Below are 15144 nucleotides of genomic sequence, written 5' to 3'. Positions count from 1 at the left end.
ACCTGTACCACGAGCTTTGCATTTGTTTTATGGCTTCACAACACAGACGTAACATCGGTGGCGCCCTTTGGATTTTGCAGCTTTGGGCTTTTGAGCGTTTGACGCCGTTACGTCCCCGTTACGCTGCGCTTCCCATCACACAGCATCTTCCTTTAGGCGACAGGTATTTACTATAACGTTTAATTTAATTTGATAGTTATATATGAATTTGACATTTAAATTTTTTAATTGACAGATGGGCGGGCCCTAGGGAGCGTCGGGTCCGAGGGGCCCCCAGACACGATTTGTCTTACTTTAGACTCTTGCTTGACAGGCTGCGTTACGGTGATGTAAGTTTATTTTTTTTTACAATACTTTTCATTTTAATTTATTTTATGTTTTGACCTAATTCTTTCTGTGCAGATTGTTTGGCAGCCATACACCGACGATCTCCTCAGATCCATACCCTCCCAGTACCTTGCGGGTTCAGAAGTTTGGCGTGCTCGGGTACCCTTGATTTACTACAACATTGTGGAGTGGCACCAGCCAGATAGAGTATTGCAGCAGTTTGGGCTTATTCAGCCTATCCCTCTGGCCCCAGTGCAAGATCACCGCCTCCATTCCCTCCTTTACAAGAGCAGCAACAACTACATGGAGATCCTCGGGTATTACGTACTGATTTGGCTCCACAGGGAGTCACATGTCGTTGGCGGTTACCGTTTTGAGCGTCCACCACACTACCATTCCCAGTACATGGAGTGGTATCGGAGACACACCCGGAGGTGGATTACCTGGCAGGGTGCAGCTGACGGTTCGAGTGTACGTAACTTTTTTTTTTTACAAATTTACAATTACATTTTCTACTTTCTATATATTTACCGATTACTGTTTTCCCTTGTATAGCGTGATCTGGCGGAGATGGTCCACGTCCGGAGATCTAGCCGTGACTCCATAATTGGGTCCGCTGCACGCAGTTCACAAATGGCGTACATGGAGGATCGTCGGGATGTCACTCTTCCACCGCCTGAGCCAGCAGTCCCGGCATTTGTACTGCCTTGTAATACCCCAAAATATTTAAGTATTTAATTGAACCACGTGTCCAGTGTTAAGTCGCTAGAGTGGCGATATCAGAAAGATTTCCGAGAGATTAGGATAAATATTAAATTTTAGCAGGACGGACTCGAAAGGATTATTGCGAAAGATTTAATATTATATTTCAGTTCTAAAGTTGGAATTAGAATTGGAAAAGAAAAATATTAAGAAAGTTGCAAAATAAAGTACAGGGACTAAAACGGTAATTTAGCCATATAAATTTTGAAGTGAAAATTATTTCGCCAAGGTCCGCGAGAGGTCTTATAGCATATGTGGTAAAAGTTTCGGGTCAATCGGAGACCTTTGAAAATTTGGACGCGGATGCGTTTTGGGCTAAATTGCAACTTTTGAGAAGTTTAAGGGCCGAAGTGTAAATTAGCCAATTAAGCTTAGAGAATAGCAATTTGAAGATTAATGACGGAAAAATAAAATATTGAGTTAGTATTATTTATCGGATATAAATAATACGTAAGTAATCGAATTAACAGGATAATTAAACCATTTAGTTAAATTAGAAAGTTTAAAAGAGAAATGGTTTAAATTAAAGAAATGAAGGACCAAAGTGGCTAGTTAACCAAGATATATATGTTTCTTTCCTTATGAATAAGGAAAAAGGGAAAAGTGATCAGAGAAAGAAGAAACCTACAGAAGGTTTCGACGATCAAATGCGATCCGTCGCGGTTTCGCCGTTTCTCGTCCAAATCGCGAGTTCTTTATATCGATTCGTCCAGAATTCAATTCTCTATCATCGTTAAGCTTCAAACCGAGGTAAGCTTGACTTTTTTATTGTAAGAATTGGAAATTAGGGTTATTTCGTTTTAACGAATCAAACGAATCATAATCGCGTTTCTATTGGCGTTTTTGATGATATTTGAGATGGTTATTAATGGAAATCGTGCTAGAATCGATTTTGGACGTTTAAGCACGTCGGAATTGGCCCGGGGAATGAACCCCGGAGCTGCACATCGGCAGCCGTTTGCTGCACGAACGTGCAGTACACGTTCGTGTAGGAGACTGCACGAACGTGCAGTACACGTTCGTGTAGCAGACTGCACGAACGTGCAGTACACGTTCGTGTAGCAGACTGCACGAACGTGCAGTACACGTTCGTGTAGGACACTGATGATGAACCCAATCATAAATATCACTACATACATCTCTATATCGTATGTAGTGATGCATACGATATAGAGATGTATGATTGCCACGACATTAATAGAACGTGCCTAGACCCGATATAGAGATGTATGATTGCCACGACATTAATAGAAATGCATCACTACATACATTATTAATGAAAAGAACAATAAATGAATGCATGCATTAATAGTACATGCATCATATGCATTATTGTCACGACCCAATCTCAGGGCCGAGACCGGCACTAGGGAATGGGAGTGGTTGCTCCGAAACCCGTAGCAAGCCTAAAAACGTAAAATAATTTTTCGCAAATATAATCGTCATGCATGACATAAATAAACACGCGTCATGCAGAAGCACACATGCCAGGCACACATATCCTCTGGCAGTCACAAAATAAATAACGCCGCAAGCGTAAAACGTTTAAAACTTTAAAACGTTAAAGTTATATTTACAGAAAACTACACATACAAGCTGACTTGCAAAACACTTATCTACTGCAGCTCTAAGAGTAAAGTACTGTTTCTTTACATACTCAAAAATACAGACTTCTGGAAGTAGGATAGAAGTCCGTTGCTTCAAAGCGTCTTTATCCTGAAAGGAAATTTGTGAGGGGTCAGTATATTGGGATATACTGAGTGAGTTCATACATTTACTAATAAGTATTCAAATAAAACATAAAATCGTAATCAATCATATGCAGCCAAGTACAAGATCCGATTGAAACCTTAATCCTCAAACATACTAATAATCAATCGATCAACCCAATCATAAATATCAATTGCGAGTCCAACTCGCTGGTGGCCCAGCCACTAGATACGGGGACTTCCAGGCTACACCGTAGCCGAGTTCACTCTGCGTATCTAAATCATAACCCAATCGTAAATCTCATATTCATCATCAGCTCCCAGCTGAGTCATATCAAAACTGGTGATCACACAGTCCTATTGTCGCCCAATAGGTAGCACGTTCCATCGGATCAATACCGGTTTCAAATCAAACATATGCGCAATTCATAAAAGCGTTTCGCATATAAAACATGCAATTCCAATATAAAGCAATATAAAATAGTTGCTTTGATAAATACTTTAAAAGCAAATCGTATAAACTCACAGAAAACGCTTATCCAAAAATACGTCGGGGCTTTAGAAACGTCAAGCTTCCCGAGCTCCTGGTCCAGCTCCTTCTTGCCTCGCTGGATCTAAAACAATTTCAAAACATTTGACTCACATCAGAATCCTATTCTAAGATTGACTCTAGACTCAAGACTCGACACGTTTTACTTTCATTAGTCGTCGTGCTTCTCACGCATACTCCGATAAACGGTATCAAACTCGTTTATGGATCGCAATTTACTTCCAATTCAATCTTCTTATAACCTCATTAGGTTAACTACTATTCGATTTCCGATTCAATACGCGTAATTAATTCAATCGAAGTACGAAGACTCAGGGTGCGAGAATCGAAGGGTGCACGCTCGTGCAGGGAGGTACACGTTCGTGTACCTTGGTACACGTTCGTGTACCATATGATGGTACACGTTCGTGTACCTTAGTACACGTTCGTGTACCATTGATGGTACACGTTCGTGTACCTCAAGTACACGTTCGTGTACCACAGTACACGATCGTGTACAGTCGTGCACGATCCCCCGGAATCGATTTCCGGGGTTTCCGACCTGCTATATACGTAAAAACGCTCCAAACTCAGCCAAAACGCGTATTCTAAGCTCAAAACGCTATATATCAATCCTATACTCGATAAAACGATAAAATCGTTTCGTGGCCTAAAACTTTGGATCGATATAACTTAAAATATAATCAACGAAACGGTAAAACGTCAAGCTTACCGTGATTCGCCTCGAGAGTACGATCAATTCGAGCTATTAAACGTCGAAAATGGACGAGAAACGGAATCGAGCGATGGAACCGTATGAAACGAGCGAGAGAATGAAAGAAGTGAAGGAAGAGAGAATGAAGTATCTGGATCCTTCATCTGAAGGAAATGTTATATATATAACGGCTAATTTGCACTTTGGTCCTTGAAACTTTTCAAAAGTTTCAATTTAATCCAAAACCTATTTAATTAATCTTTCTATTAATTCATATACGTATTATTTATCTTCGAATAAATAATACTAACTCAAAAATACATATTTCCATCGAAAATCCTCAAATCTCTATTTTCGGGCTTAATTGGCTAATTTGCACTTTAGCCCCTAAACTTTCAAAATTTACAATTTAGCCCCAAAATACCTCCACATCCAAATTTTCAACATTAACTCCTTAAATCCCGCTAATTGACTCATTAAATTTATTCTTGAATTTCCGATATAATTAAATTAAATTCTCCTTAATTTAATTTATCGAAAATCTCGACACGTGGCACGACTTAATTACCTTAAAATATTTTGGGGTATTACAATTATGCTCAGACGAAAAGGTGAGTTGTGGCAACTCTTTGGGGATGAGAGACGTCATCACCCTAGTGCACAATTTTGCTAAGGTTTAAATGGAGTTTTGATTTAAATCTCGAAATGAGATGTTTTATTTGAAAAAGTTTTCAAAGAGTTTTGTTTTTATGTAAGTATACCTAGACCAGAACTCTGTGAAGGAAGTGAAGTGCTCGCGAGCAAGCTACGATCAAGGCCACGAGAAGATTGAATACGTATAGTTGCGAGAACATAGGAGTTATGCTTTTAGGATATGAACTTAGTTTCGAGTTAACGAGCTAGAATATAGCTAGAAATCACAGATGTATTGGAAAGTGACGCATACCAGATTAGTGGTAAGCTAGGAAGTAAGTATCTCTTTGACAGGACGTCAAAGATATTAAACTACGACATAAGGAAGGAAGTATATAAGAAGATATAATCGAAAGATTGACGGATGCGTATCATAGTGCAAGGAACACGCATAGTTTACTATGCATCGACATGATAAGCTATAGATATGATCTACGAATCGTGAAGGTTAGTAAAACCGTGATAACTTCTGATTGGACCGTTGGATCAAGTTCTTATTGGGATACGATATCCCTAAGATGGTTACCTAAGCAATAACCCTTACGATCGGCAAACCGAGAACGTGAAGTAGATTTCATAAGAGTATCGATGATGGATGTGTGAATGGATAAAAGCGACGAGCCAAATAGACATACAACAAGAATATAAAGTACGGAGTATGGAATTGAATGGTATAAAGTATGAGAGTTGATCAGCTAAGTATTGCCAACATTAACCCCCCATGAAAGCAAATGGAAAGAGAGATAAACGATAAGTGCTGCAATAAGTGAATTAGGAGTTGGGACTTTCATTACAAGATTGCAACTATGAAGCGGATTAGTAAACCAAGAAAGTTATAAACGTAACGAACGTATGTGAAGTGTAGAGTCTCAAGCTTTAAGCTCGAATGATTAAAAGGTGAAATGCATAATGCGATCGATTTGGAGAATTAATAGTAATCCTTTAGTAAAGACGCAAACACTATATGAAGGATTAAGATACATTATATAACCTGTTTTGTATGTGATTGAGACTTCAAGTATTGAAATGCGTGAAAGGATGTAAAGAAGAGACTTAATGTCAGAACTGGGCTATACTAAAGAAAGTAACATCAGATGGATCGAAATATGAGACAAAAGGTAGAAGTAAGATACCTACAAGAAAGTACCCATGTGGAAGAAGAGATGAAGTGTGCATAATAAGATATAAGGATTTAAAAGTCAGTTATGGATAATAAGAGACCAGTTAAGGTAAAAAGTATTAAGAAAGTACGGATAACCTGCGTATGTCGCAAGAAATTCAATAAGAGTGACCGAAGAAAAGAAAAGAGAAAAGTCACGTAGAAAGTTGACAAGGAGATTAGAGAAATGGAATTCTATGTAGTCGCGGATATATAGGAACAAAGAAGAATAAAGAGGACAGAGACATAGGATTGGATCCACTGACAGTTAAACTGTCAGTAAGAGTACAATAAGTGGATATGTGCGTAGTCGAGAGCGTAACATATCGAGTAATTTGAAGGAAATAAATTGCAAACCTCTATTGATAGTTGAAGTTAAAGATGTTAAAATAAGAAATACAAGAGATACAAGGTATAATGAAGAAGAATAACAAGAATGCAATAAAAGACAATTGAGGTATATGATAAGAATATGAATATGGAACACAAGAAAGATACCATAGGGTTATAGCATTAAGACTATTAATCCTATTAGTTAATTAAAAACAAGAAGTCAAGGGAGTAACAAGTGAAAATAACAAGATTGTGGACAGTAAAGAGTAAACCTTACACCGCGATATGGAAAAGAGAAATAGTTTGGGAATTAAAGGTCAAACTAAGATACGATGTTGAAAGAAAGAACATAGATAAGATGAAACAAAAAGGTAAACGAGAAATTAAAGACGAGTATAACTTAAAAGTTACTATCGGAATTCCAAAGGATGGATTATAACGAGACGCATAGTGAGAAACTCACTAAAAGGAGAAATGGATATCAAGAGAAGATTGATGTCACGAGATTGTATAGTGCCAAATATGGCAACAAGGATTTGAATACAGTAATGATCATAAGAATCAACATTCCTCAAAAGTCGTAAGGAATGGTTACGCTTGCTAGAAGGATAGACAAAGATCTCCATGAGAACACGAGGACGCAATTGGATAGATGAGATAATAGATTAACGAATCTGAAGATCAATAAGAGTATACACGATACACGGTGATGGTGACAGTGACGATACTGTTAAAAATCAACCCACGATGACAAGAGTTAAGAGAATCAAGGATCCTCATTGGAAAGGATTAAACAAGGTGCATTAAAATAAATCGGGAATAAAAACTCCAATGTGACAACAATTGTTGCTCTCCTAGTAAGGAGATCGTATACGTAACAACTGTGCCTGAACCAAGAAGGTTCACAAAGAGATTAAACATCTCTTTCCTATAGGATATCAAGTAATGATGCACATGCAACTATGGTGTAAAGAAACATCACGTAAGACTAACAATCTTTAAAAGATGTTAGCAATGATCGTAAAGTAGAGTAGAGGACGGAATAACAAAGACAGTTACCCAAGAATGTAACGAATGAAAGATGAAACATATTGATGTAAAGTAAGAAGAGATAATTAGAAATTTCAACGTTTAGTGCATCGCATTTAGGGACAAGGAAGCAAGTCAACAAGGATACGACAAAGGAAGCAGTACATAAGGTAAGAATACAAGACCTTCGGGGAAAATAGAAATGGGATTAAGTTCCCAACCCCACAATAAATATCAATTAAATAACGGTAAAAGTAATGCGAAAGAGACTACGTAAGGAGTGAAGTACAAGTCATTTAAGTGTTTACATCACTCAACAAGGAACGATGATAGGATGAGATATATTGGACAAACGTAAGGAATTAAGAACGAAGAGTCGTAAATGTAAATTAATGAGTTGTCTACATCAGTCAGCGACAAATAAGAGATGCGAGCGAATGGGTTGTCTGCATCAATCGATAACGAATGAAGAAATTGAGCGACGGGTATTATCACCTTTAGTGAAAAGACATCATTAAGATAAACTATCATTGGACCTCAGTCATAAACTGAAAGTTCAATTACAAGGACAAGAGCCTATAGTATTGCATGTTAAACAAAGAACAGATGAAAGAGTCATGTATATAGATTAAAGCGAAAAGATTAAAGATGAGGGATCACGAGGTAGCAAAATACACCTGACGTCACGATAGAAGAAGGTAGTAACATGAAGATCATCAATGACGAATGACGTTATGGTACAAAAAGCAGATAGCTGGAATGATAATTCCACGCACTAATAAGCGTTGTGAAATGAACACGGTTACCTATTATGAAGAGAATTTAAGATGTTAATGGATTAAGATAAGTTAAGAAAGTGTATGAAAATTCGAGGACGAATTTTTATAAGGGGGGAAGAATGTAATACCCCAAAATATTTAAGTATTTAATTGAACCACGTGTCCAGTGTTAAGTCGCTAGAGTGGCGATATCAGAAAGATTTCCGAGAGATTAGGATAAATATTAAATTTTAGCAGGACGGACTCGAAAGGATTATTGCGAAAGATTTAATATTATATTTCAGTTCTAAAGTTGGAATTAGAATTGGAAAAGAAAAATATTAAGAAAGTTGCAAAATAAAGTACAGGGACTAAAATGGTAATTTAGCCATATAAATTTCGAAGTGAAAATTATTTCGCCAAGGTCCGCGAGAGGTCTTATAGCATATGTGGTAAAAGTTTCGGGTCAATCGGAGACCTTTGAAAATTTGGACGCGGATGCGTTTTGGGCTAAATTGCAACTTTTGAGAAGTTTAAGGGCCGAAGTATAAATTAGCCAATTAAGCTTAGAGAATAGCAATTTGAAGATTAATGACGGAAAAATAAAATATTGAGTTAGTATTATTTATCGGATATAAATAATACGTAAGTAATCGAATTAACAGGATAATTAAACCATTTAGTTAAATTAGAAAGTTTAAAAGAGAAATGGTTTAAATTAAAGAAATGAAGGACCAAAGTGGCTAGTTAACCAAGATATATATGTTTCTTTCCTTATGAATAAGGAAAAGGGGAAAAGTGATCAGAGAAAGAAGAAACCTACAGAAGGTTTCGACGATCAAATGCGATCCGTCGCGGTTTCGCCGTTTCTCGTCCAAATCGCGAGTTCTTTATATCGATTCGTACAGAATTCAATTCTCTATCATCGTTAAGCTTCAAACCGAGGTAAGCTTGACGTTTTTATTGTAAGAATTGGAAATTAGGGTTATTTCGTTTTAACGAATCAAACGAATCGTAATCGCGTTTCTATTGGCGTTTTTGATGATATTTGAGATGGTTATTAATGGAAATCGTGCTAGAATCGATTTTGGACGTTTAAGCACGTCGGAATTGGCCCGGGGAATGAACCCCGGAGCTGCACATCGGCAGCCGTTTGCTGCACGAACGTGCAGTACACGTTCGTGTAGCAGACTGCACGAACGTGCAGTACACGTTCGTGTAGCAGACTGCACGAACGTGTAGTACACGTTCGTGTAGGACACTACACGAACGTGGAGCACACGAACGTGCAGCGTACTGCACGAACGTGCAGTACCCTGCTGCATGAACGTGCAGTCCTTCGCCGAGTGAGGATTCCTGATTTGGGCTTTCTGGGCCCTGACGCGACGCGGAAACTCGATTTCAAACAATTTCAAGTCGTGTAATCAATCGTGATTCGATTGAATATCAAAACGTAAACTAGGACGTTTAAAGGAGAAGTGTGATTAAGAGATTATCAAAGTTAAGAATCGTATTTGAAGTACGATTATGTTAACCTAAGTTTATAACTTAGGGTTTTGATACTAAGTCAACGTTTATGGATTAAACGTATAGGTAACTCGATTAAGTAACTGACGTACCGACAAGCTATCAAGCCAGTTAGCGGGAATGGATACGTGATTGGACAACGCATGGAGCTTACGCTTGCGGGATTATAATAATGCAGTTTTGGATAGCGGTCACTGTGAGTGGCAATTTACTTTCGCGTATTATTAGTATAAAAGTTATCTTCATATATATACGTATATTGTTTATACGCATCGCATTACCTATAATTGATTGAAATGTTATATGTTTACTTAATTTCTATATACGAGAACTAGTATGCGATCCGAAGAAACTAGCTACCTATTGGGTGTCAATAGGCTGTGTGATCACCAGTACCGAGTCGGTCTAGTATGTTTGCATATGAGTGATGAATTGATATAACTCAGCTGGAAGCTGATGATGAATATGATATTTACGATTGGGTTATGATTTAGATACGCAGAGTGAACTCGGCTACGGTGTAGCCTGGAAGTCCCCGTATCTAGTGGCTGGGCCACCAGCGAGTTGGACTCGCAATTGATATTTACGATTGGGTTGAATGATATATGATTATTCGAGAGATGTGTCGCATGCTAGGACATTAGTTTCGTACGGATCAAATACCTGTTTATATGTTTTATATTATTGTTTTCTTAAGATGCGATGTTATATTTTTATATTAATACTGTTAGTAACTTGCAAGCTCACTCAGTATTTTCCAAAATACTGACCCCCTTACAGTGTTTCCTTTCAGGTGACAGGAGTCGGATCAGACAGACCATCTCCTTTGTGTCGGCAGCCTTTTGGCTTACACAAAGTGCGAGTTTTTATAGAGCTGCAGTAGTCAGTAGGTGTCAGTATAAGATTTATGATTTAATTTCAAACGGTATTTGAAAAGTAAACGCTGGTATAATTTTATAAATAAGTTGTTTATTAAGATGACGTTTTATCCGTTTGAATTGTGTACCAATTGCCTTAAGAGGAATTGGTTATGTTTGCGACTAGAAACAGGGCGGTGCTGGATATGAGATATCGCTCGGTAAGACCCTGGTTTCTAAAAATTGTGCTGCGAACATTTTCAGGAAAGGAATGCGATATTTTGATATTTGATTTATATTACTCTAGAAAGATTTCTGATAATGTATTATATATAGTAATATGTTTTAATCGCGAAAAATTTATAACGGTTTTAGGCTTGCTACGGGTTTCGGAGCGACCACTCCCATTCCCTATCGCCGGTCTCGGCTCAATAATTTGGGTCGTGACATGCCTCCTCTCCCTCCTTTGACGGTTGACTTGGATTCCATTCACGGTCGTCGTAGACAACGGCCTACACCACGCCAGCCTCGCCAGCGGCCAGATCAGCCTATACCGCCCCCTGTGTACTATCATTACGATGCAGGAGAGAGCTCGCAGACGCGACAGAACTATTGCGGGCCTACTCAGTTTCAGGGTGACGGTTCACAGTTTCAGCAGCACTCGCAGGTATTGCGTACTTTATGTAATACCCCAAAATATTTTAAGGTAATTAAGTCGTGCCACGTGTCGAGATTTTCGATAAATTAAATTAAGGAGAATTTAATTTAATTATATCGGAAATTCAAGAATAAATTTAATGAGTCAATTAGCGGGATTTAAGGAGTTAATGTTGAAAATTTGGATGTGGAGGTATTTTGGGGCTAAATTGTAAATTTTGAAAGTTTAGGGGCTAAAGTGCAAATTAGCCAATTAAGCCCGAAAATAGAGATTTGAGGATTTTCGATGGAAATATGTATTTTTGAGTTAGTATTATTTATTCGAAGATAAATAATACGTATATGAATTAATAGAAAGATTAATTAAATAGGTTTTGGATTAAATTGAAACTTTTGAAAAGTTTCAAGGACCAAAGTGCAAATTAGCCGTTATATATATAACATTTCCTTCAGATGAAGGATCCAGATACTTCATTCTCTCTTCCTTCACTTCTTTCATTCTCTCGCTCGTTTCATACGGTTCCATCGCTCGATTCCGTTTCTCGTCCATTTTCGACGTTTAATAGCTCGAATTGATCGTACTCTCGAGGCGAATCACGGTAAGCTTGACGTTTTACCGTTTCGTTGATTATATTTTAAGTTATATCGATCCAAAGTTTTAGGCCACGAAACGATTTTATCGTTTTATCGAGTATATGATTGATATATAGCGTTTTGAGCTTAGAATACGCGTTTTGGCTGAGTTTGGAGCGTTTTTACGTATATAGCAGGTCGGAAACCCCGGAAATCGATTCCGGGGGATCGTGCACGACTGTACACGATCGTGTACTGTGGTACACGAACGTGTACTTGAGGTACACGAACGTGTACCATCAATGGTACACGAACGTGTACTAAGGTACACGAACGTGTACCATCATATGGTACACGAACGTGTACCAAGGTACACGAACGTGTACCTCCCTGCACGAGCGTGCACCCTTCGATTCTCGCACCCTGAGTCTTCGTACTTCGATTGAATTAATTACGCGTATTGAATCGGAAATCGAATAGTAGTTAACCTAATGAGGTTATAAGAAGATTGAATTGGAAGTAAATTGCGATCCATAAACGAGTTTGATACCGTTTATCGGAGTATGCGTGAGAAGCACGACGACTAATGAAAGTAAAACGTGTCGAGTCTTGAGTCTAGAGTCAATCTTAGAATAGGATTCTGATGTGAGTCAAATGTTTTGAAATTGTTTTAGATCCAGCGAGGCAAGAAGGAGCTGGACCAGGAGCTCGGGAAGCTTGACGTTTCTAAAGCCCCGACGTATTTTTGGATAAGCGTTTTCTGTGAGTTTATACGATTTGCTTTTAAAGTATTTATCAAAGCAACTATTTTATATTGCTTTATATTGGAATTGCATGTTTTATATGCGAAACGCTTTTATGAATTGCGCATATGTTTGATTTGAAACCGGTATTGATCCGATGGAACGTGCTACCTATTGGGCGACAATAGGACTGTGTGATCACCAGTTTTGATATGACTCAGCTGGGAGCTGATGATGAATATGAGATTTACGATTGGGTTATGATTTAGATACGCAGAGTGAACTCGGCTACTGTGTAGCCTGGAAGTCCCCGTATCTAGTGGCTGGGCCACCAGCGAGTTGGACTCGCAATTGATATTTATGATTGGGTTGATCGATTGATTATTAGTATGTTTGAGGATTAAGGTTTCAATCGGATCTTGTACTTGGCTGCATATGATTGATTACGATTTTATGTTTTATTTGAATACTTATTAGTAAATGTATGAACTCACTCAGTATATCCCAATATACTGACCCCTCACAAATTTCCTTTCAGGATAAAGACGCTTTGAAGCAACGGACTTCTATCCTACTTCCAGAAGTCTGTATTTTTGAGTATGTAAAGAAACAGTACTTTACTCTTAGAGCTGCAGTAGATAAGTGTTTTGCAAGTCAGCTTGTATGTGTAGTTTTCTGTAAATATAACTTTAACGTTTTAAAGTTTTAAACGTTTTACGCTTGCGGCGTTATTTATTTTGTGACTGCCAGAGGATATGTGTGCCTGGCATGTGTGCTTCTGCATGACGCGTGTTTATTTATGTCATGCATGACGATTATATTTGCGAAAAATTATTTTACGTTTTTAGGCTTGCTACGGGTTTCGGAGCAACCACTCCCATTCCCTAGTGCCGGTCTCGGCCCTGAGATTGGGTCGTGACACTTTATTATGTTTTTTTGCATAATAGTTTCACTTTATTTTAAAATACAAGTTAATAAATGTTGATTCTTATATTTTTAATTTTATTCTTTATTACAGGTCCCTCCGACCTCATCGTTTCCGGTACCACCGTCATCCGGGCCGTTCTTTTACTCCTCTGAACAGACGCCGTATACCACTCCTCTGACAGAGCCGGCTCAGTATCGACAGGCTACACCACCCCCATTTCAGGCACCTCAGCATGGTCAACCTTCTACCCCCTCTGATCAGGGTTACCGGCCCGTGTTTTCTTGGCTCGATCAACCGTCAGCGTCACATTCGCGTCCCTCCCCTTCCACCCCGGTCGCGGATCCGTCGCAGATGTTTTTTTCGATATCAGAGGCTTGGTTGAACAGTCCAGGTCTCGGGGAGGGGGGCTCTTTCGAGGCGTTACAGTCCGGTAGTATTCAGTTTTCGGGTCCGTCCTTCAGCCTCCTTCCGCAGTCACAGGAGGCACCGACTACTGCACCGGCTGCAGATGATCAGGAGCTATCCCTAGACGATGATCACGAGAGCGAGGGCGCGCCAGGTGACAGACCGGGTGATAGATAGTATCGCGATCTTACTGAGAGCAGTCTGCGCCGCAGGTAAGATATGGGGTACGATATGAGGACTCAACTGGAGAAGAACACTAGATATCGAGATTATTTATGATTTTGTTGTTTTTAGTAAAACACTATCAACTTTGTAATCCTACTTTATTTTATCGACTTTGTAATTATATTATTTGTGCAATTTATAATTTTTACTTTATTTTATCGACTTTGTAATTATATTATTTGTGCAATTTATAATTTTTGTATAAACTAGTAAAAATATACAAAATAATATATAATGCTTACTAAAAAACAGTTTTTATGTTTTATTAGAATTTTATTAAATTACGGAATTTATTTCATAAATTAAAATACGGAATTTATTTTATAAAAAAAATTTAAAGAAAATGATGGGGTAACCCAATTATTGTCTCTCCCCAATCATTGGGAAGACAGATTACTGTCTCCCCAATGATTGGGGAGAGATGCCATCCGCGATATTAAATCGCGGATGGCATTAATTGGGGTTAATTACCCCAATTAGTGCTGTTAACATCATCCGCGATTTAATATCGCGGATGGCAACGTCATCCGCAATATTAAATCGCGGATGATGTGGGCCCAGGCACAAATTTGGGATTAATTCCCATACAGGCACCAAAATGTAATTTTTAAAAGCCCATAGGCACAGATCCGTCAAAAAACCCCTCGTAACAAGGTTTCTTTTGAAAATGAATAATGGCAACTTTTCTCTAGGAAAGCATAAAATACAAAATAAAAATATATTATTACCAATCCCATGCTATAGATTCCATATTCCTTTTTGGTTCTGAAAAAGAAGGAATAAATAAAGGATTGTACCATCCAAAGATATGCACTTTTTTCATTTTGCATTCCACATCAGTTCTCCACTCTTTGGATATAAAAGCATTATATACTTTAGCTGTACCATACATCTTGTTTTTTCAATTATTTCAAAAAATTATGTATTTATATTTCAAAACATAAGAGAACTTATATTATTTATATTATTTAACATTCAATTATTAAATTAAGTATTTTAGTTTACTGATTTAGTCCTTCGCTTGATGCAAAATTATAGTACACCGTCTAAAATATATATTTGGGAAGTTATTATTTGAAAAATAAAATTCTTGCTTGGTTACTTAATAATTTATGAAGTTAAATTTTATTTTCAGTTCATTTAATGTTGAAGACAATCATATTTTTACTAATTGATTAAGACAATTTATTTTAGGAATATAATTATCTTTTACGG

General features: G+C 37.9%; 2 protein-coding genes across 2 annotated transcripts; both read left to right on the top strand.

Annotated features, from left to right (window-relative positions):
* Positions 1-29: 29 nt before the first annotated feature.
* LOC126681377 (serine/threonine-protein phosphatase 7 long form homolog) lies at positions 30-6811 on the top strand. Its single transcript, XM_056105831.1, has 6 exons — positions 30-163; positions 236-329; positions 403-798; positions 883-1036; positions 6264-6306; positions 6655-6811. The coding sequence occupies exons 1-6, from the start codon at positions 30-32 to the stop codon at positions 6809-6811; spliced, it is 978 nt and encodes a 325-aa protein (XP_055961806.1).
* A 4035-nt stretch (positions 6812-10846) lies between these two features.
* Positions 10847-13881, top strand: LOC126681376 (uncharacterized). Its single transcript, XM_050376917.2, has 2 exons — positions 10847-11065; positions 13390-13881. The coding sequence occupies exons 1-2, from the start codon at positions 10847-10849 to the stop codon at positions 13879-13881; spliced, it is 711 nt and encodes a 236-aa protein (XP_050232874.1).
* The last annotated feature ends 1263 nt before the right edge of the window (positions 13882-15144 follow it).

The sequence above is a fragment of the Mercurialis annua genome, linkage group LG5 (genome assembly GCF_937616625.2).
Source record: "Mercurialis annua linkage group LG5, ddMerAnnu1.2, whole genome shotgun sequence".
In the NCBI taxonomy this organism is placed as follows: domain Eukaryota; kingdom Viridiplantae; phylum Streptophyta; class Magnoliopsida; order Malpighiales; family Euphorbiaceae; genus Mercurialis; species Mercurialis annua.
This window is presented reverse-complemented; position numbering and strand designations above follow the sequence as displayed.